This window comes from Rhamphochromis sp. 'chilingali' (assembly GCF_963969265.1).
Source record: "Rhamphochromis sp. 'chilingali' genome assembly, chromosome: 3".
NCBI classification, from domain to species: domain Eukaryota; kingdom Metazoa; phylum Chordata; class Actinopteri; order Cichliformes; family Cichlidae; genus Rhamphochromis; species Rhamphochromis sp. 'chilingali'.
The window spans coordinates 4,304,553-4,328,016 of NC_137931.1; the positions used below are offsets into that span (position 1 = coordinate 4,304,553).

The 23,464-nt window shown below is 41.6% G+C and overlaps 2 protein-coding genes across 3 annotated transcripts in view; both read right to left on the reverse strand.

Annotated features, from left to right (window-relative positions):
* Positions 1-23,464, reverse strand: part of LOC308394299 (uncharacterized protein) — a 1,060,216-nt gene that overhangs the window by 930,909 nt on the left and 105,843 nt on the right. The window lies entirely within an intron of this gene.
* Positions 92-19,398, reverse strand: LOC308394314 (dynein axonemal heavy chain 5-like). Of its 2 annotated transcripts, none has more exons than XM_080878578.1 (4): positions 17,889-19,398; positions 17,747-17,821; positions 17,536-17,625; positions 92-184 (listed from the first exon to the last, which is right to left on the reverse strand). In XM_080878578.1, the coding sequence occupies exons 1-4, from the start codon at positions 18,081-18,083 to the stop codon at positions 155-157; spliced, it is 390 nt and encodes a 129-aa protein (XP_080734704.1). In that variant the 5' UTR covers positions 18,084-19,398; the 3' UTR covers positions 92-154. The 2 variants fall into 2 exon arrangements, with proteins under 2 accessions (XP_080734704.1, XP_080734703.1); XM_080878577.1 differs by lacking the exon at positions 92-184 and adding an exon at positions 12,801-14,203.

Sequence of the window (23,464 nt, forward strand, 5' to 3'; positions counted from 1 at the left end):
TACACATTTAATACAACAAACTGGATGATCCCAGTTGGATGAACCAAAACAACAACTGGTAAAGATGTATTACTTTTACCTCCTTTCTTCAGTTAGCAGAGTGATTTGTTGTGCAGTGCAGTGTTTGGTGGGAGTCGGCTCTCTGACGCAGGGATCAATGAAGATCTTCAGGGAAGGAAATTCTCTGAAATGTCAGATTAATTGCTATAAGTTAATAAACTAAATGGTTGAATGAACAGCAGCTGCATGTAAGATCAGTTTGAATGAAGATGAATATTTGTTTAAACAGAAATTATGTAAAGTTGACTGTATATGATACATGCAAGTAAAATATGAAAAATAGTAATGTTAGGAAAGTAAACAGTCAACATGCATCTAAAAGCTGACATGTTTTTTTGGAACAAACGAAGTGAAGCAGCCAAATACTTGTGAGCAATTTGGAGGATCCGCCCACCTGCTGCACCTGAACCAGTTGACTGGCACTCTAATTTCCTAGCTCCAGGTTTTACTTCCACTGTATTATTCTGTCTGGTGTGTTTCTGCCATGTCTGCCACATCTATTGGAGCTCACAATAGAAACTTCAAATATTTAGGTGTTGAGGTCAGTTGGCCTGTTTACGATGTTGACAACAGCAAATAGAACTTTTTTAAAACTTTGTTTTTCTCTACTTGTGTTACAGAAGATTATAAGATAACATATTATATTCATTATAATTATAATTTAAGTTTAAATAAAGTTTTAATTTCTTTATATTTTTTATTTTATTAGTAATGAGGTTTGTTTAGCTTTGCACCAAAATAGATTGTAGAAATAGGCTTTAAAATGTACTCAAGTACATTTTAGAGATTTTATTTTCCTCACTTTTGAGTAAAGAAGTTGAATCTCAAAGTTTACTAGACTAATTTTAACCCAAGCATATGTACTTGTACTTAAATGATAAAAATATGTGTTTTACCACATCTGCACTCATGAGAAATTGGACAAACTAACATCTTTTTAAATATAAAAATTGTTTTTAATACTCGGATGAAAAAGTTAATCGTGACCTGAAGTTTTATTACACTCAAGTAAAAGGTTATGCAAAAGTAAAGACACATAAAATCAAAGTTAAAATATAACAAGTCTGAAGACTGACCTGTGTCAAGCTGGGGATCACTCAAAAAGGACCACGAAAGAAAGCCAAGGGACAAGAGTAAAAAAGATCAGTGATTTCCATGTCAGCCCTTTTTATACTACACAACTGCCTTAGCCATAAATAGATTCAGCGCACATAGCAGCAGCTTAGCAACCACATTTCCTGTCAACTTTGTGTCTTTGAGCCCATATATGGCATATATACATCAACATGAAGCGCTACACAAACATGACTACAAAAAAACCAATTTATAAGCTGTTTGTCTGCACAGCCAAATATGTAAAGATATGAGTCTCTGTCTGTGTACAGTTTTACACATGTTTGGTTTAATACTTAATAGCACAAGGTCATGAACTGTTAATTAATGCACCAAACATAATAAATATTGCATGAAGTTGATTAATAAAAATGTTCCTTGTAATTATGTTACTTTAATTTTACAGGAAATGTGTACTACCCATTTTTTTTGTGAATGTAGTGGCGTAAAGTTCCCATCTGGTCAGCTGGTCAAAATAGAACATGTTTGCAAAAGTGCTCTGATGTTTTTGGAGCTCACAGCTCCGGTGTTCCAGCTAAAATGTTTTTTACGTTAACCGGTTAGATTTGTGTGTTCCACATTTTGCATCCGCAGATTCTCATTTGCGTGTTGGGAAGCTGGGACGAGCTTCCCAACGTTCTACAAGTTGGGCCTCCATCGCTTGTGTCCAGATCACACACTGCACTGCCATACTACTTTGTTTTTTTCATTTCCATTTCTGTGTTTGTGCGTGTGCAGTGTGACAGGTTGTGTTAAATTGGCTCGTGGCACCGCTTCAACGGTGCGATACCCTCATGAGGGGCGACCAGAATTTCTAACAGGTTTGAAATTCTGGTCGCAATTATATGATTGCTGATCGGGAGCTGGTCATGAGGTGTTAATTGCTTCTCGTTACCCCAACCTACTCGATGCATGACACACGACTAAGGTGAAACTTGGGCCGATTCCCAAAACGGTTGCTCGACTGAAAATTCATCTTAAATTGGGCCAAAAATCCCACAATCTGGCCCAATTTTTGCTAACCACTTTGACCAGCTTTAGATCAGAGGGAATTTGTTTTTACTGTGAACTGAGAGGATCCCAACCACAAATAGCCATTTGCTTCTGGAAAGAAAGCTTTATGGGCAGACTAGACTATGACTGAGCTATATGGCCACAATGACAACAGTATGTTTGATGTATCAAAGGTGATCCTTTGAAATCTGAGAACACTGTGCCAGATGTTAAGCCTGGTGGTGGAAGGATCATGCTCCGGGGCTGTTTTGCTACCAGTGGCACTGATCACAAAATGGATGGAATAATGAAGGAGGAGGACTACTAAAGTGAGTTTACAACCCATAATTGCAACTGACCTTCAGAGGTAGAAAACTTCTATATTCAATGTTACGCCAAATCCTCAACTTATTAGTAAAAGAAAACAAATTTCATTATATAATGTCAAGAGATGCATTCTAAGACACTTCTTCAGCTGAGAATCAGAGAGGAGAAACACACAGTTTTACTTGTTGCTTAGCAAAGGCAGCTCTGAGCTCTCGCACGAGAGTGAAGGTTCAGGGACTCGCAACTCTGAGACTGCCCTGGTCTTTATTTATACATCAGTGGGTGTTTGTTCCTTACATTGGAATGTGGAGGGGTGTGTGTGTGTGTGTGTGTGTGTGTGTGTGTGTGTGTGTGTGTGTGTGTGTGTGTGTGTGTGTGTGTGACCCCATAAACAACTTCCCTTAACCTGCTGGTCTGGAAAATCCAACAGTTCATCTATAAGTAAAAAAGGCACTTAGACTCAAACTGACATAGCTACGTTTATCCTACCGTAAAACAATAAAAGAAGGTACAACCTTTCCCATGCTCCCAGGATGTGGGTGTGAATGCCAGAGCACTCTGGAATGCACACAAAGCCTTTGCAGACTATTAAGGATCGCACATCCTATCACTACCATTTGCAAACTTATATTATTAAAAGATTATACTGACAATTTTCTATTGACATATAATGTCATGGTCCTGCGGCCATGACTGAGTGACTTTGTGTTTGTGTCCCTTATTGTTATTATTCTCTTTATTATTCATGGGCTGTTTTGGGATGGTTTGTGTTTTGGGATTTTAGATACTGGGTTCTGGGTTTGTGCTCCCTCTGTTGGTCCCTGGTGTTAGTGTTCCCCTGTCTCGTCAGGTTAATCAGGTCCAGCTGTTTCCCCCACCTGTGTGTGATTTCCCAGTGTCTCTTTGTGTACTTATAGTGTGTGATTTCCTCTGCTCCTCGTCGCGTCGTCTGTGTTCATACCTGGTGTAATCCCCTGCGTGCTCTCCCTGCTGTTCTCCCCTCATGCTCAGGTTTGCTATTTCTTTGTGTAGTTTCTCCCAGTTAGTTCATCCTTAGTTCTGTTTTACCATCCCCACTTTATATTTGATATTGTCAATAAATCACCCTCACACCTGAATAAGTGCTGCGTTTTGAGTCCTCCTTCCACTTTCCACACGGCCGCTGCCCCGGACCGTGACATATAATATGTTCTGATGACATTCAGTTGGATCTGATTTACACATCAGAGGCTTGGTCAAGTGAATGAACATGAAATTTAGAGAAGAAAAAACTGCATGAGAAAATATTCAAAATGTGACTTTCCGTGAAGCCGTGCTGTCACACTGTGGTTAGACTGAGGGTTTGTCAACCGTCAGATGACAATGCATCACAGAATTTTTGCTAACCACTTTGTTCTTTTCATGACCACAACTCAACACCTTGCAACCTGGTAATGCACCGTGTGCCAAAACTGTGAACAACTGAATCTATTCTGAGAGCAGAAGAAACTTCTATGAATGCAATAACTCTAGATGTTATCACGCTAACTACATATGTTATAATGCAATCTTTGTGTAATTTAAAACTCCGAAGTCAAGGTTATAAATGGCAGTTTTTGATTACTTTAGAGTTTATTTATATATTTCACTTTTACAAACTGCTTATCTTGCCTTGTTTGGTGTCTTTTTTTTTTTTTAGCACAGCCGCAGCATATATTTTCCTCCACTCCAATAACTTCCCCTTTCCTCAGCAACCAAATGCCACACTCTGGCATATAATTTTGTGAATGCCTGACATGCTGCATTTTTTTCCCAATAGGAAGAGTCATGTTTTATTTCAAAGTTTTTTGGGGTTTTTTCTATCCTTAGATAAAACAGTTTTTATTATTTCTTCCTGCACTCAAGCTGATGACAGTATTTGCGAAAATGCATGGGCTACATTATCTTTCACAACTCTGGTTTTACTTGATCCATCAGCACAATTTAAACACTTTTATGTAGTTTGAAGTCTGCACTTCTTACCCAAATTGAAACAAGACTCAGTAAATGTTTGAAGTAATCTTAACTTGATCATGTGATTTGGATGCTCCAGCTTGTCTGTAGACTCTCGAGGGTAATATGTTCCCCCTTTATTAATTCTAACCAACTTCACTGCAATTCACAAATTGTTTTACCAGCAAGTGAGCGCACCTCTATGAAATCATACATTTTGGCAGTTTGCTGGTCTGGAGTATTCAGCTATGTGTCATAATCACAATGTCATAATCTTCCCAGCAAATTCACCCCAGGGTCAAACTGTGCAGTGCTCAGAAAAAGCTCAAAAATCCAGGAGCTACATCTCCGACTCTACAGGCCTCAGTTAGCATGTTAAATGTTAAAGTCCATGACAGTACAATTAGAAAAGAGTTGAATAAGTGCAGCTTGTTTGGAAGGGTTGCAAGGAGACAGTCTCTCCTCTCTAAAAAGAGCATGACGGCATGGCTGCAAATTTGTTAACAAAGTTGCAAAGAATACCAGCACAAACACCTCATACCAGCTGTCAACACGTGGTGAAGGGGTGATGATTTGAGCTTGTTTTGCAGCTACAGAACCTGGGCCCTTGCAGTCATTGAGTTTTCCATGAACTCCCCTGTTTACCAAGTACTCTATAGTCAAAAATGTGTTTGGGTCACACAGCAGGGTAACGTTCCCAGAATGACTGAAAAAGACAAGATTCAAGGTGTTGCAATAACCCGCTCACAGTCCAGACCTCAACTTAAAATTCAGTGCAGGGAACTTAAGATAGCTGTACTTAAACAAATGTCACAAACTTCAATGATCTGAAGAAACAATGTAAAGAAGAGTGAGCCAAACGTCCTTGTGAAACACTGATAGTCATACAGAAACAATTTGGTGACGCTGTTGCTGCTAAAAGGTGGCTCTATAAATGACTGAATCCTGGAGTGTTCTTAGTTTTTCAGAGTATGCTATAGATTTCTATGAAAACACTCTTTTTCACATGACTGTATGTTTGTTTGTTTTCTTGTGACTGTGCTATGAGGATTAAGTTATGATTTTCTTAACAGTGCAGCGGAATTTGAATTAAGACTTTACATGTTGTCCAGTCAATTAGGCAGATGTAAATGAACAACAGCTAGATGCTGGAGGCTCTGACATCACACCTGATGGAGACCCTGGAGAGCTGGTCCTTGCTGATCTTCGGCCCCAGGTGAGCTCACTGCTGAACCCCTTTCAGTTCACCTACTACACCAACATTACGGTAGATGATGCTCTCATCCACCTCTGACATCAATCCCTTGCCTGGAAATTGTTTGGAGCACTGTGAGAATCATGTCCTTTGATTTCTCCAGTGCTTTAACACCATTATGCCGACAATCCTGAAGGACAGGCTGGGTTACACAGGTGTGGACCATCACCACATGGATCCTGGTGAGTCTTACCTGATGAGTCGTTCGTGAACGAAACGGCTGTTAGGACCGGATCTTTGAAGTGAACGACGCGAGCCGGCTCCTTATTGGGAGCCATGTTTTTGTTTTTGTTTTCTTTCTCTCACCCTCTCTCTCGCACTTTTTTCCACTTCGCTTCGTACGTGAGCCTTGTGCTTTGCGCTGGGATGAGGGGGGAGGGGCGGTAGTTACACTCAGTAGCACAGGAACAGAGCGGGAGGGAGAGAGAGAGAGAGAGCCAGGGACAACAAGGTCACATTAGAAAGGTATAGTAATCATCCACAACTATTTTCAGTTGCAGATGATAAAGGATTCAGAAAGTTTATTCATGCAGGCCTACAGTGGGGCAAAAAAGTATTTAGTCAGCCACCGATTGTGCAAGTTCCCCCACTTAAAATGATGACAGAGGTCAGTAATTTGCACCAGAGGTACACTTCAACTGTGAGAGACAGAATGTGAAAAAAAAATCCATGAATCCACATGGTAGGATTTGTAAAGAATTTATTCGTAAATCAGGGTGGAAAATAAGTATTTGGTCACCTCAAACAAGGAAAATCTCTGGCTCTCACAGACCTGTAACGTCTTCTGTAAGAAGCTTTTCTGTCCCCCACTCGTTACCTGTATGAATGGCACCTGTTTGAACTCATCATCTGTATAAAAGACACCTGTCCACAGCCTCAAACAGTCAGACTCCAAACTCCGCCATGGCCAAGACCAAAGAGCTTTCGAAGGACACCAGGAAAAGTATTGTAGACCTGCACCAGGCTGGGAAGAGTGAATCTACAATAGGCAAGCAGCTTGGTGTGAAAAAATCAACTGTGGGAGCAATCATCAGAAAATGGAAGACATACAAGACCACTGATAATCTCCCTCGATCTGGGGCTCCACGCAAGATCTCATCCCGTGGGGTCAAAATGATCATGAGAATGGTGAGCAAAGATCCCAGAACCACACGGGGGGACCTGGTGAATGACCTGCAGAGAGCTGGGACCAAAGTAACAAAGGTCACCATCAGTAATTCAATTCAATTCAATTTTATTTATATAGCGCCAAATCACAACAAAAGTCGCCTCAAGGCGCTTCATAGATACAGAGAAAAACCCAACAATCATATGACCCCCTATGAGCAAGCACTTTGGCGACAGTGGGAGTTGGCTAAAATAAGAATTAGCCAGTTGCACTTTAAAGTAATATAACCAACATATCGCCACAGTTATCTACCTGGATATTCTTCAGAGCATGCTTTCTTGCATGTGACAACAAGAGACCTCTCGGTTGTCTGGTGGAGCATTTAGCGCCTCGCTACATGTTTCCAAATCGGCATTTCTTCTCAGTGAAAGCTGTCCTAGAGAAGTAAAGCAAGTTTGTAAGTTTCTCTCTCAATGTTTGTAACGCATTCCCACGTTAAGCTTAACAACCGATATATGGAGCGACTGCCGCGCCTCCTCTCCCCCTCCCTCTCCTGCTGCTACTTCAATCATGAAACTAATCAATGATCAGCTGATCGCAAGTTCCGTCTCTCTTGTTTGTTTCCCACTTTGCGCCAGAAAGAGGAAACCAGCAGATAAACCACAGCAGCACGTTTAAGCTTGATAAGCTGTTGTTAGAATTTATTTAATATTACTTTAATGCCTAATGCTATAAGTAGCTGACAGCTGGTAACTGTGCAGGGGCGGGTCTAGCACGGTTTTGCCAGGGGGCCAGCTGGGGCATTAACAGGGAAAAGGGGGGCACAAAGAAATACTTTTCTTTCTTATTCTCGTTTAAAATGTCTAGCTTTTAATAAATAATTATCTGAATCTTATAACCAAAGTTTTTATCTAACGTAAAATGTATAGAAATCTAATATTGTATATAGTAACTATTAAGTCTAATATATACTAGAGATGGCACGATACCACTTTTTTATGTCCGATACCGATATCATAAATTTGGATATCTGCCGATACCGATATGAATCCGATATAGTGTTTTTTAATCAACAAAACTGTTTTTTAAATATCTTGCTGCATTTTGTATAAGTTCATACTCAAGTTTAAAACAACAACTACACTAAAGCTATTCTGTTATACCTGTATGCAAAAAAAAAAATATTTCATAGTTCAGCAATACTGATCAATCTAATAAACTTAAACCTACACCATCCTCCCTATTCTGGTATTTTAAAGAGTACTTAGCATAAATATTAAGCAACCTAACTAATAGGGTTCCAACTCCCAGCAACAACAAAAATAAATAAATAAAAAATAAGGAACCACCCCTCACGCTCCACCTCATGATGCTTAATCGACGTAATCAACCTTAATTTGACGCAGTGTGAAAAAAAAATGCACAGAAATCAATTATTTTTCAAGAAATATTAAATAGATTCAACATCTTTCTTCAACAAAATTGCAGACTGCACAGATGGTACCTTCCCAAAGGAAAAAGTACTATAGCTTACTAGGGTATATTAGACTTAATAGTTACTATATACAGTAATTGACTTCTATTCATTTTACATCAAATTAAAACTTTGGGTGTCAGATAATTATTTATTAAAAGCTAGACATTTTAAATGAGAATAAGAAAGAAAAGTATGTCTTTGTGCCCCCTTTTCCCTGTTAATGCCCTATCGGCCCCCCTGGCTAAACTTTGCTAGATGCGCCCCTGCACAGTTACCAGCGTCAGCTACGTAGAAAAAGATCCTGGTGTAGAAAGTAATATTAAATAAATTCTAACAACAGCTGATCAAGCTTAAACGTGCGGCTGTTGTTCAGCCGCTGGTTTCCTCTTTCTGGTGCAAAGTGGGCCAAAAGCAAACCAGAGAGACGGACTCGCGACAGAAAAGCCGATCAGCTGATCATTGATCAGTTTCATGATTGAAGTAGCAGCCGGAGAGCGAGAGGCAGTCGCTCGTTAAGCTTAACGCAGGAATGCTTTACAAACATTCAGAGATGGACTTACACACTTGCTTTACTTCTCTCAGGGATAACTTTGTCGGAGATGAAATGCCGGGTTGCTAGCGAAGCTCCAAATGCTATCCAGACCACCGACAGGTCCATGCCACAGCTGCTCTATCACGTGATGCATACTGCTCCGACGTGCTAACGTTCTGAGGTGAGTTACGGCGTGTTGCAAGTTTTGTGAGGTGCTTTCGTGATATTTAATGGATCGGATTACATTTTTTATTTTTCTCCGATATCCGATCCAGTAATTTAGGTCAGTATCGGACCGATACCGATACGTAATATCGGATCGGTCCATCTCTAATATATACCCTAGTAAGTTATAGTACTTTTTCCTTTGGGAAGATACCATCTGTGCAGTCTGCAGTTCTGTTGAAGAAAGATGTTGAATCTATTTAATTGTTGTTGAAAAATAATTGATTTCTGTGCATTTTTTTTAAATACATGCATTAAATTAAAGTCGATTATGTGGATTAAGCATCACGAGGCAGAGGGTGGGCGATGGTTCCCTTTAGTTGTTTTTTTGCTGGGAGTTTGCAACCCTATTAGTTAGGTTGTTTAATATTTCTGCTAAGTACTCTTTAAAATACCAGAATAGGGAGGATGGTGCAGGTTTAAGTTTATTAGATTGATCAGTGTTGCTGAACTATGAAATATTTTGGGTGCAGTGTGTTTTTTGCATACAGGTATAACTGAATAACTTTAATGTTTTATTTTTTAAAACTTGAGTATGAACTTATACAAAATAAAGAAAGATATTTAAAAAAAACTGTTTTATTGATTATAAAAATACGCTGTATTGGATTCATATCGATACTGGACACAAAAAAGTGGTATCGTGCGTTCTCTAGTCCATACAGGAGAGAACCAGAAACTAAAGAAACTAAATTGCGTGTTTACCTTTATGTTGACATCAGTGTCTGTTTTTTTATTATTATTATTTCAGCATTTCAGCATCTCAAAATATTTTTTAGATAAAAGCAGTCAAAATATTTTTTTTAACAGATGAATCATTAAAGGATGGCAATTTCTAAAATGGTAACCAACAGACCCGTGTGTTTTCTCTTTTGAATAATAATAATTATTGCTCATTAATAAGAAAACTATTTCTAATCCAATTCAATTTTCGAACAATCAATAAAATACTTTATGACTAAAATGATGAATAACTGCAGCCCTAGAATAAACACATTTTAGAGAAACTTGTGATTTTTGAGATGATGCAGTTTTAATTTGATAGTTTTTCCCCTTTGGTAACTTTGCTGTCCTCGCCCTGAGTTCCTTAGTTTCACCAGCTAGACAGCGAGATAACGATGCTCCAATAACCAGACTTATTTTCCTTTCTGCGCTGATTTATTGAAGAATGGCCTCTGACCATTGCCTTCTCTTTGACCATCGTAAAACTGAAAATACAAAATACTGTATTAGCTAACTAACATTGTAAACTAGCTTGTTACACTCTTACTGCAAGCTAACAGTAGATTACAGCTCAGCATTCAATACCATCGTTCCCTCGAAGCTGGACAGGAAACTGCAGGATCTAGGACTGAGCAGCTCCCTCTGCAGCTGGATCCTTAGCTTCCTGTCTGATAGACGCCAAGTGGTCAGACTGGGCAGCATCACCTCATCCCCCATCACACTGAACACTGGTGCACCACAGGGGTGTGTACTGAGCCCTCTCCTGTACTCACTCTACACCTATGACTGCACAGCCACTAACAACTCCAACATCATTGTGAAGTTTGCGGACGACACTACAGTGGTGGGTCTTATCACCAACAGTGATGAGACGGCTTACAGGGAGGAGGTCAGCGCCCTGACCCACTGGTGTCAAGACAACCATCTCACCCTCAACGTCGCAAAGACAAAGGAGTTGATAGTGGACTTCCGGAGGTGCAGAGAAGTACACACCCCCATCACCATCAACGGCGCTGCTGTGGAGAGAGTGAGCAGCTTCCGGTTCCTTGGTGTACATCTGGCTGAGGATCTTACGTGGTCAGTACACACAAACAAAACAGTGAAGAAGGCGCAGCAGCGCCTCTTCTTTCTCAGGAGACTGAAAAGATTTGGCATGAGCCCCCGCATCCTCAGGACCTTCTATCACTGTGCCATTGAGAGCATCCTCACTGGATGCATCACCACCTGGTACGGCAACAGCACCGCCTACAACTGCAAAGCTCTCCAGCGAGTAGTGCGGTGTTCTGAACGGATAATTGGAGGTGAGCTTCCCTCCCTCCAAGACATCTACAGGAAGCGCTGCCTGAGGAAAGCGGGGAGGACCATCAAGGACTCCAGTCCCCCCAGCCATCAACTGTTCAGACTACTTCCATCAGGAAGGAGGTTCTGCAGCATCCGGTCCCCAACCAGCAGACTGAGAGACAGCTTCTTCCACCAGGCCATCAGACTGCTGGACACTTCATAGACACCTCACCTTCACTACTGGAACTTTAACATTATGCACTCCACACTGTATATAAATGCCACTTGTTTTGCACATGTCCAACTACCAACCTCTGTATATTTTATTTATTGTTTACTCTATTTAATTTGTAAAATATGTACACACACACACGCGCACGTAGAAAAACATATTTAGTATACACATCCAGTAATGCATGTACTATTATATATTGTACATATATTTATTAGTCTCAGATTTAGCCGTTCTTATATTTTGCTTGTTTTACGTTATTGTATTTTTGCACACCTCTGTTGCTTGTGAAGCTCGCAAACAAGAATTTCACTCACATGTACTGTACCAGTGTACCTGCACATGTGATGTGACAATCAAAGTGATTTGATTTGATAACAAGATAAAACTTTCAAATGTACAAATTATCGTACCATTTTTACACAAAACAAAAGATAATAATTATTTTATCGTCACTCATACTTACAGACATATCTTGTCCAAGGCAACAACATTTTAAGGTCCATATCAGCTTAGAACGATAACTTTCCGCCATCTTTGATTTTTTCACCTTCTCATTGTTCCTTTCCCAAAGTAGTCAAACCCATATTACAAAGCAGCCACTAGAGGGAGCTCTAGGGCCGTTTGCAACCATAATATCCAGTTTACCTTATAAAAGGCAGAACAGTAACTATAGTGTTTGCAATAAATGGAGACATTTAAAAACAGAAAGCTATCATCTACTGTGATTCAAGTGTATAAACTAAACCACATAAAATGGCTTAAACTGAATATGGTCACGTTTTATTTTTTGTGTGGCCATTACTGCATTTTAATGGTGTTATAGATGCTGTCGAGGCTAAGCCTACATTTAAAGCCACTGAGCTGTTTGTTGGCAGGTTAATGCAATGTCACTGGTATGAATAAACGTATTAAACTTAGTTCAATAACTGAAACCATACTTATCTTGTCCTTTAGATTCTTTATTCCAACACAATTTAACATAACAGCGCAGCGGTCACAATCTGTTTGCTCCTTCCCAACAACAACACACCTGCTGCTAATGACCTATCTACCTTAAATAGACACACCATATGTAACACAAAAGGTGACCCCTAGTGGCATACATGAGGTACCCACACAAAAATGGCTCCTACAGATACTGAGCACAAATATGAGTACAGAGAATTTCCAGCAAGCTTTTAATACTGTCACAAAAAGGTCTAGAGGGATTTATCAGCATCATCCTGTCAAACTGGTTTTATGGTGGTTTTGATGAGAACAGATTATAGCTTGATCAAGAAGACCAACCGTCGAAGTCCTGTTGGGAAACCTTTGCACTTTTTCAAGGTGTGAGTATCATCAAGTGTAGCAGTGATGTCCTCATTGGTCGTTGACACAGTTGACAACTTGTTTGAGGGATGAAATTGTGGCGTTTTGGTCAGAAAGTTTATACTTGTAAATCAGACTGCAGAAATATTTCTGAAAATGTAGTGGTTTGTTTGTTTGTGGTTTGTTTGTTCATGTTTTTTGTTTGTTTTTATTTCAAATATCTTATAACAAGATGAAACTACAATTGTAAACGCAATTTGGTTTTTTTGGTTTTTTCTCAAACTTAAGTAACTGAAACCTTTCATTGAACTACAGCAGAAACAGATTGGAAATGCCAAGTTATTCTAACACTAGTGGACTTGTTAAACAAAACATTTGTTTCACTTCTTTCTCAACATGCAGCACCATTAAGAACAGTGGACCAGCATAGTTGGTCTGCATGAGCACACTTACTGCAACAGTTGTACATGCTGAAACTGGTTGCTGGCAGCTGATGTGAAGAAATGTCTGGACACATCAAAAGTTTTCTTTTTCATTTTCTTCCTCCCTTGGATAACATACACATGGCAAATAAAAACATGTAACTAGGGTGACGTGAAGTGTGTATCATCAGGTTTAACTAAAATATAATGAGGCTGTCCATCTGTGAAGTAATTGTTCCTTCAAAAACCACTGTGACAACAGATTTTATTTCATTCATTTGATGGTTTTCTATTCTGTATACTGGAACTTTTTAATAGCCCCCCTGTCCACACATCCTTGACATGAGACTTTCTGCAGAGTTGCACATGATGAATGCACACAAAACTTAAAGTGTTGCTGTCATATTTTTTTGGATGTGGTTTGTTGTCATAATCAAGAACGTGTCTTATTTTTTTATTTGTGTTGTTGCTGATCGGCCATTGGACTGCTGAGCCTGCAGTGAACAGCCAGTCACTGACTCTTGATGCTAGAGCAAGGACAGCTGAGCTCTCTCTCTCTCTCTCTCTCTCTCTCTCTCTCTCTTAAATAAATAATACGTTCGAGCTGTTTATGTTTTTGACTTGTTATGGACTCTGACTGGCAATGGGAGGGCTGGCGGACTCATATTATGGAGGTGGAGGGTAGACACATTTTGTGTGCAAGAGACCACATACTACAGTGGTGATTGACACAGACTTCAATGGACATTTAGGTGAAGGGAACAGAGGTTATGAGGTGTTGGGTAGGTGTGGTGTTTAGGAGAGAAATCTAGAAAGACAGATGTGGGGCAGATTTTCCAAGTGGAAATGGCCGTGGTGCACACATACTTCAAGAACAGGGAGGAACTTGTAGAAATATATGAAAGTGGAGGAAGCTGCACACAGGGCAACTAAATATTATGCAGAAGGTGAAATCAAAAAGACAGGAGACAAGGAGGTGTCAGGGAGAATGCAGCTATGCAGCATCAAATGGTAGTTTGAAGGATGAGTTTGGACATCAAGAAGAGGAAGTGAGTGAAGGCAGAGACATGCAGGAGTATAAACAGGCTCTGGGTAGTAGGGAAGACTTACCAGATGGCTGGGATAGTACAGCTTTATTGAGATAAACTGCCAAGAAGGGGTTTGACGTCTTCTCTGCACAGAAGAAAGGGAAAAAAGAAAAGTGATTTTGAAAGTATTTGAAGGAAGAGATTTACAAAGAAAAAGAAGTGTAGTTAGTGAAATGAAGAAAATAGACCAAGAAACTGGGAGGCTAGGCATGTAGCAGAAAGAGGTGACAAAGGAAAAGGCTCAGTGCCACGTATGTGAAGCTGGACCCCAAGGAAATGAGGGAATGAGACTTGCTAGGCAGAGAGTGAGTTTGAATGGATGCTCAAACCCAAAAAGAAAAAGATATATTCACATAACATAGATTGAAAGAAGCTGCAGGTGGCACAGCAGCTTTAATGTCTTCCAGACAGGAAGTTTTGGAAAGAAATATCATCATTTCCCAGATTTTACTATCTTAGTGTTCTGTAACAAAATCACTGTTGTGCGCATGATGTTAGAGATGATGATGATTACAAACAAACTTAATGTGCTAGTCGTGCTTTTCTTGAGGGATTTGTCCTTCCACCAGTTTTCATGTCATTGGAATCATTTGTATTCACTGATTCTGGCACTTATTTCATCAAACCAAACTCCAAGTAAATACTTTCGGCTCTTTGGTTTTGTCAAACGAACTAATGTAAAGAATGCCTGGCTGTGCACTACACCACGCAGTGGGAATTTGTCTTCTCCAGTTAAATTCAGGATTAACTTGCTTTATAACACAGACCTCAAAAGTAACCGTTATAACCCCAAACACAAGAAAATGTGATCTACAGCACAGTGAGAACTGGCAACGCTTATCTGGAGGGGTCAGAGTGAATGAACTGGACACCTGTAGAAGCAGGATTTGATTTCCACTGATTTCCTTTCCGATCTGATACCAAGTAAAATTCAGGCTGGTATCGACGACACTGATCTGATACGATACTCTGAACAAAAACTTATTTTTTTTACTCTATCTTTTATTTTATCTCAAATTATAGCGTCGTAATGATCACAGGACATCAGATTACTTGTTCTTATCACTTAATGATGCAGAATTATCATATAGAAATGAAAAACCTGAAGTTGTGGCTATTTGTTGCCTGCCTGCAGCATTAAAGGACTCTGTGAGAGACGTCTGTCTCGCCCTGGCAGCACCTCTCCCTCTCCTCCTCTTCAGTTCGCCTCAACATACGCTCGTCATATTCTGTGATGTGATTCACTCTGAGGTGTTTGACCAGGTCAGCGGTGTTACCACAACACCTCACATTCTTGCCACATGTATGGCAAACCACGTCTCAGCTGTTCGTGGAGGTAAAATACGTCTGCACATGACTCTGTTTACGCTCAGCCATTGTTGTGAGTGTGCACGCCAAGGGGCCGGACACAATGACGGGTATCGGAGGAATCGATATTTCAGTATTGATCCGCACATCACTAGTTGAGATACGTTTTAAACTGGTCCAAAAAACAAATGCATATTTTCCCGAACCACTGTTCCTTGACTAAGGTGGATAACGTGATGAGGTCAAGGAAGGGTGTGACGGAGATTTGATTGGAAAACTTGCAATTGTCGTCCGTTAAAGTTTCACGTTGGCTTTTTCATCTTGAAAGCCCTCTCTGCTCGTGTCCAACCCGTGTGAACAATCACAGATGTGAGAAATGTAAACAAACCGTCCGCAGAACGCTGATCAGGTTATTTTAAGCGCAAGAAAACAAAAACGTTGCGCTCACCGTCGGCGTCACGGACGAGGCCTGGGGGTCCGGGCCCGTCCACAAAGGTCATTGTAACACAAATCATACGATTGCTAATGAAAATGCTATAAAGCTACATCGCAGATAAGTCTCTGGAGTAACAATCAAGGCCATGTTAGTTATTTGATGAATAGTATCTGTGCCACTCATGGCGCATGACTGAGGAGGACGTTGACCTCTGCAAGTCAGGAAAGTCTGCTGCTCATTGTATAAATATGAGATGTTTTTCAAAAACCAGCCATCATCTCGGGAGGCTGACTCCAAAGTACCATCTCACTTCAAACTTGCAAAACAAGTCGAGTCGATGCGAGCGCACTGCTTGTTTCTAGTTAGTCTTTAAGGATGACAGCATTAGTCTGCTCCTTTGTATGAAATAAAGTGAGTCGAGTCCATGTGGTCTGGCACCCGCCCACATTTCTCTGCTAGTGATCCATGAGGACTCCACCTTGTTGCCAGTTCTCTTGTGTGGAAGCTTCAGGAAATGACAGCTTCACTCTGACGTGTGTGAGCTGTGTGAGGTCTGTGGTTAGAAGTTTACAGTGTTTGCTCTTTGTGTCGTCTGTAATATGCTCTATGGCTTTAAAAAAATGGCCACATGTTTCTGTAGCTGAATTTGTCCATCTCTGACCTTCTGAGACTGTATTTTCAAACAGGGACGTTCTGACTTTTCTTCACCTTGTACTTCATTCTGCAAATGTTTTATACTCTATTAGAGTTATTACATTATTCTGTTATGCTATAAAATCAACCCCCATATAAGATCGTACTTAAGAAATACATTTAAAAACCTTCCTGTGCAAATAACCCAAGTTATCTAGAAGAAATAAAAACTGCACCGCAAACCAAACTCAGGTGTTCGACCTGTTGAGCTCGGGAAACTAACTGGTGTTTCATTTTAGTGAGTGCTTTGTTAGATTCCTTCATTTGAACCAAATGAAGTTGATTAAAGTTGATGCACTGATGTGTTTGAAGTGTTTTGTTAGTTGCGATGGATCTCCTGCTGTCTTTTTTCCTCATTATTAAAAGAGGATTTCTTTGAATTTCAAACATCCATTTCCTGTTTATCTGGTCCCGGGTCACAGGTGCAGCAGTCTAAGCAGAGAATCCCAGACCTCCCTAAACAACCACTTCCTCCAGCATATCCAGGACAATACTGAGGCATTCCCAGGCCTGCTGAGAGATATAACCTCTCTAGTGTGTCCTGGGTCTGCCCTGGAGACTCCTCCTCATGGGACATGCCCCAAACACCTCACCCAGGATATTTTTAATTAAAACATCACAAATAAGTCGTCAGGTCTGATGGTCACATTTGTGAGATTCAACCACCATAAAGCAGAGATCACACAGGACACACTGTGTAACCCTCAGCTCAGGTGTGTTCAGGACATTTGCTTGGAAGAAGCCGTCTGTGGATAAATCCTGCTCTCCACCTCAGCTGTCAGGTTTATCCAGAGAACGGCCGTCCTGACTTCCAGCAGCCCCACAGTCCTCGTTTCTAATAAACTGGCATCACTGAAATGAACTGTCTGCCTCGCTGTTCAATAATCTGCTCTTTGCCAATTTCCCAGCAGAAGCTTCCACTCATATCAGCATTTTTCTGTGATTCTCACATGAACTAAACATAAAAAGCTGAAGCCAACCTCAGAGTTCCCCGTAGTGAGGAAGAGTTTCCTCTGAGCCACAGCTGAGTTTGATGCGTCCACAAAGGAAGACTGACGGGAGGACAGACTCTGGGAGAAAGGCAGATATTAAAAGATATGAATACAAAGTACGCTGCAACAAACAGGACAGCAGATTATGAAGAGCGGTTAGACCTTCATGTGTCAGTCATTGAAATGTGATCAAAGTTACCTGTTTGACATCCTGATAGAAGAAAATCAGCTTCTTGGATCCGTTTGCAGCAAAGAATTCATGGATCAGACTGAACTGGAAGAATCAGACATTAATGACTCAAAGGTTCAACTCTGAGGAAGGATCACGTCTCTGAACTTACTCTGTCATCAGAGACGATGGCGTCTTCCACCGCCGCTTCCTCCAGGCTGCCGGCGTCTGCCAGCCTGCTCATCAGGTATTTATGTCGGGCATCCAGAGCTGCCCGCCGTTCCTCCTTCACGGCTCTCGCCTGTTTGGCTACTTCTCTCCTCGCCTCATTGGACAGCAGCATCGTCCTTTTACCAGACACCTGCATAAAATCCTCAGCAGGCTGGGTAAGCTTGCGTGAGCTCTCTGTGGAGGCTGTTGCAGCTGAGATGGCTCACCCGAGCGGTGCAAACTTAGTTACCTTCAAGGCTCCAGAGTCAGCTGAGGTCAGCAGCTCAGCCTCTGGGGAGGTTACAATCCCTGGAACAGCCAGGTCTCTACAACCAGAAACAGTCTTTGCATGTGCAGCTTCAGAACCAGACTTGAAGTTCCAGTTAGTGTCCGATGTCCCAGAAACACTCAGGTGCTCACTGAGCAATCTCTTGAGGCCAACACTCACAAAATCAAACCGTCTTTGAGCCTTTGTGGGAACATTTATCGTCTGTGCTGGAAAGGTGGAAACATCTGGGAGATGCAGCCTTAACACACTGGGCTTCACAAGTCCTTGGAGGCAGCTCACTAAACTCAGGGATGCAGACAAAATCAGCACTTGCAGGAACACAATGTGCCCTCTCACAATGAGCTTGGAAGCATAAACTGAGTTTTCCTCACTGACTGTTTCAGACAGGATTGTGGGAGCAACACAAAAAGCAGCTTCAGCTGGAAACACACAGTTTAGTGTCTTTGCTGCTCGCTTTAAGTCACAATAAACAGGAAACTCATTGTGTCTCATGTCAGAATCACTCATATACAGGACAGGAAGAGGCGGAGCTTATTTCCTGCAGGGAGAGGTTAGCAGTCTGTGTCTTTCTCATTTCTGACTCCTAAAGAGCTGAAAAACACAGGCTGTTATTGGCTGGCTGACACTGGGATTAATGTCCTTGAAGCCAGCAGTCTTTAATGTCCAGGTTCAGAACGGGCAGGTGAAAAACAGTCCTTTATGTCCTCTGATGTTCAATAAACTGTCCTGATTACTGAGGGAGCAGAGAAAGTGTCTCCATCACTCACCACAGCTGGATGCTCTGAAATCCTGGAATCCAGCTGTGGAGAGGAGCGCCGGCGGCGTGGACGCAGTTTAGTAATCAGGGAACGGGAGGCAGGAGGGAAACACAGCTGGGACCAATTACACACACGAGACAGGAAACAGTAACACAGGACTGTCAAAGTAAAACAGGAAATATAACACAGAGTCCAAAGTAAGGAGACGTGGGACACAGTGAAGACACAGAAACAGAAACCAGAACTATAATCACAAAACAAACTCAGAAACATAAAGAGTGAATCAGCTGATTCAGTGTTTGTGACAAAAACATGGATCCTGGTTAATAACTTTTATTTGTTTGTTTCTGTATTATTTTGTGTATCGTTCTTATGAGCTGTTGTTTTGTCAGTGAAATATTATTTCATTGTTTTAAGCTTTTTGTTGACTTTGAAGTGCTTAAGTTGATATTTTTGAACATTTAATTTGTTCAATTATTGTCGAGTCGATAAAACTGTCAAACGCACAGCTGCTTCCAGCATGGCCGGAGGAGAGGTGGCCGAGCAGACGCACAACACACACAGCTCACAGGTTTGCATTTCTATATATTGCAGATGTTGCAGAAATTGACAGTAAAGAACTCAGAGATCCAGCGCTGTCTCCTGCCCCTTATTTATACACCACAACACAACGACAGGCGTAACTCACACAAACGGGTAACATGAGGCTCAGATGCTTTGGACGTGTTCACATATACTGGACACAGAATGATGAAGATGGAGCTGCAGGAAGGAGGAAAAGAGGAAAAACACAGAAAAGATTCACAGATGTGGTGAAAAAGGACACGACAGCTTCTGTTTGTTAGTTTGGTTTTTCTTTATTTGGTAAAGATTCAGAAATAAAGAGAAGATCACATGTTTGAATATTATATTAACGTTCTGTAATTACAACAAGTTGTAAAATCTTTCCAGAGTGAGACAGAGACTGTGCAGAGACTGTAGAAGGACAGAGCAGCAGCAGAGCAGTCCAGATACACTGATGATCCTCTGTCAGATCCAGAGGGACACACAGGGCTGATGCTGGACTCTACATTGTGTCTGACAGTGGAGCTGTTCTCAGAGCAGTTCACTCTGCAGCACTGACAGTCATCTGCACTTCATTCCTCTGTCAGTCACTGCTGGATGAAGCTCTCCTCTCCACCTCCCAGTAACATGGCCCAGTCAGAGCGTCTCTACACACAAGCTGCTGCTGCTTCAACCTCTCTGGATCATCAGGACACAGCTGCTCCTCTCTCAGCACACACACCGTCCTGTTTACCATCATCAGCTCCACCTGCAGAGAGAAGGAGGAAGAGCAGAGGAGATAAACGAGTGTTTCCAGAGACTCTTCATCAGCTGTCAGTCAGTGATGCAGCACATCCAGTATAAAGAGCAGCAGGGACGTCAGTGCTGGGACTGTACTAGGACTCATTGTTGCTTGACTTTTTCTAATCTTTAGATTTTTATTGAAGTTGCTGAAAATGTTTTTCCCTCCTAGTTTGAGTTTGGACTTTCATTCATTAGAAGAACCTTGGTGTGTCCACTCTGAGCTCTGTAGGAACCCCAACAACAAGCCCAACAATCCAGATGGACGGTTCCAGCTGTTAACTGGAGGAATTCCATCCAAACATCTGCTCTCACTAAATTCTTCCTCACCTACAGACTGTGTTCTTCACTGCTTTAAACTTGGAAATCAATGCAGTCATTGGTCTGCGTGCTGCTTTGTTCAGAGAGCTGATTGGCTGTTGACAGTGTTTGATCAGAGCGTGTCAGCCGTTACTATGGTGACCATAAAGGTGAGAAACAGGAAGTGTTTGTGTCCAATCCTGAAGCCTGTCACCGTTCTCCTCTCACAGCTTCACTGAGAAGCTGCAGCTTTACAGGAAACACTGGATCTTTGTTTCATACTGACTGTGTTTAGTACAATACTGCTGACAGCACCACCCACTCACTCCATCACTCTACTGACCACAGAGTCTCCAGTCTGTAGTCTGGACTCTGCTGAAGATCAGACAGCTGCTTCACATCTGGATCCTTCAGGTTGTTTCCCCACAGGTACAGCTGTCTCAGATGGGAGGGGTTGGACTTCAGTGCTGCTGCCAGATAATCACAGCTGATCTTTGACAAACCACAGTCCATCAATCTGTATAAAGAATGAAAGATGTAAGTTTATTAGACAAAGTGCTTGAAATCATTCAGTGTTTCATCATCTGTTCAGAGCTGAAGAAGGTTCAGAATGTAGAAGTTTAGAAAATGGAAACTCCAAACAGCTGAAGCCAACAGGAAGCAGCTTCAAACAGGAAACTGTGCAGAGTTTCAGACTATATGTCCTGATGCAGCCAGTTGGATTTTGGAGATTTGAATCTCTGTTCTGTGACTAAGTCCTTGAATCATTTCTTCCAGTTGGTCCAACAAGACAGACTAAGTATTGGACATGTGTTGTGGCTCCATCAGGGGAGCTTCTAAATGTGATGTGATGGCCCCTCTGGGTCTGTCAGGTCACAGCACTGAAGAGAGCTCAAACTGGGCACACAGCTGTTCCAGTCTGGACCAAAGACTCTATACTGGGACTGAGGGACCGCTTTGACTGCACCCACTGGGACTTTTTAAAGGCTCATGTTCTCACTTAGATCATCGATTTCTACTGACATTTCTTTCTGGGAAAAATGGAGATTACTTTGCAAACAGGAAGTATTTTCCCCAATAAGCAGCCCTGGATTAGTAAATCACTCCAACATGTTCTCAGGCAGAAGAAGCTGTCTTGTTATGAGGGAGAGAAGAAAAAGATTGAGGCACAGAAACCTGTTGAAAGAGAGATAAAGCAGCTAAAATCAGGTGTAAAAGTAAAGCAGAGGATGAGCTGAATAAAGGACACTCAAGGCTGGCTTGGAAAGGAATGAAGTCCATGGTGGGGATGCAGGACAAGGAGCAAAGATGAATGTGATGCTGAATCAGCAGAAGACTTGGACTCATTTGATTCCAGCTTTGATATCATTGATTTCAATGAAGAGCTTTGTGATTGTAGCAAAGGGCTGGTAGCTCTGAGAGTCCCACTGATGAGGTGTTTGTGTGGAAATCTCTTAGTGGGACCAAAGAGAGAAAAAGCCCTGGTCCTGATGCTGTGGGAGGGAAATGATTGAAGTGTGCTGTGAGGAACTGACTGGGAGATTTTCACACATTTTCCAGTCCTCCTTGGAACAACAGGAAGTTCCCAGCATATGGAAACAAAGGTTAAGTGTCCTATGGCACTCAGTGATGATGGTGCTGTGGCCCCACCACCTCCACCTCTTTGTAAAGGAACTAACTGTAATCTGAAGCTTCAAATGGAACTAAGACTTCCTCCACTAGGTGGCAGTGTCTGATGAGAAAGTGTTAGTGGAGCTGGCCTGGAGTCAGAAACAGGAAGATGCAGGATTTGGGCTGAAATGGGCAAAAGTGGTTAGCACTAGTGCCTTAGAGCAAGAAGGTTGTAGGTTGAAGCTTGTTGGTCAGCTGGGCCTTTCTGTGGAGGTTGGATGTTCTCCCACAGTCCAATGAAATGCTGCTTAGGTTCATTGGTGCTTCTACATTGGCTGTAGGTGTGGATGTGAGGGAGTGCTTCTCTGTCGCTCTCTGTTGGCCCTGTGATGGACTGCTCACCTGTGCAGGTGGACCACGCCTCTTGCCCTATGACAGCTAGGGCACAGGCTGCAGCCCTGTGAGCCTAAGCTGAATAAACAGTTAGCAAAAATGATCCATAGATGGCCTGAAATCCCCCAGTTAGCAGTTTGGTAGATAGCTATGACATGCTAATCCCATCCAGCAGCTGTATTCTACCTGTAAGCTGATCCCTGCTGAGCCAAAGCACTTTTTCATATACAAATTACAACCTTTAATAGAAACCTATTGGTCAGCATCTTATTAGCCTGCTGTTAGCTTCATTCCACAGAAAACTGAGAGAAACTAACAGAGTTGATAAAGAATAAAGAGAAATGTGCTGATTTAAAGCCTTTGAAGTGCTTCAGATGATCTCTGTCCACTTCTGTCCACTCATTCATTCATGTAAGCTTTCTAATGCAGCTTTGATCTTCACAGTCTGCTTGATGAAACTCATTCTAACCCTGAATGTCAGAGTGCTCCTCCTTCTCTTTCCCATCATTCATGCTGGCAGTGGAGGAGATTTGGATGTTGGACTGTGTTTTGGATGATGTGTGTATGTTTGTGTTGGACTGCTGTCTGTAAAGCAAACGCACATTTTGCTTTGGATTTCAGTGTCAGACAGACTTTAAGGTGCAATGAAGAGTTTGAGAGTTTCACAGTGAATTTTCCAGTGGAGGATTTTTCTTCTTCTTTGAAGGTTTGAAATGTGAACATTGTTCTGCTGCAGTCAATGGACTAAACCAGAGAAGAAGAAAACAGACTTTACCATGAAGATCCTCAGTGTGGATCAGTATAATATCAGCCTGATGTCTGCAGTTTAGTGTCAGCACAACT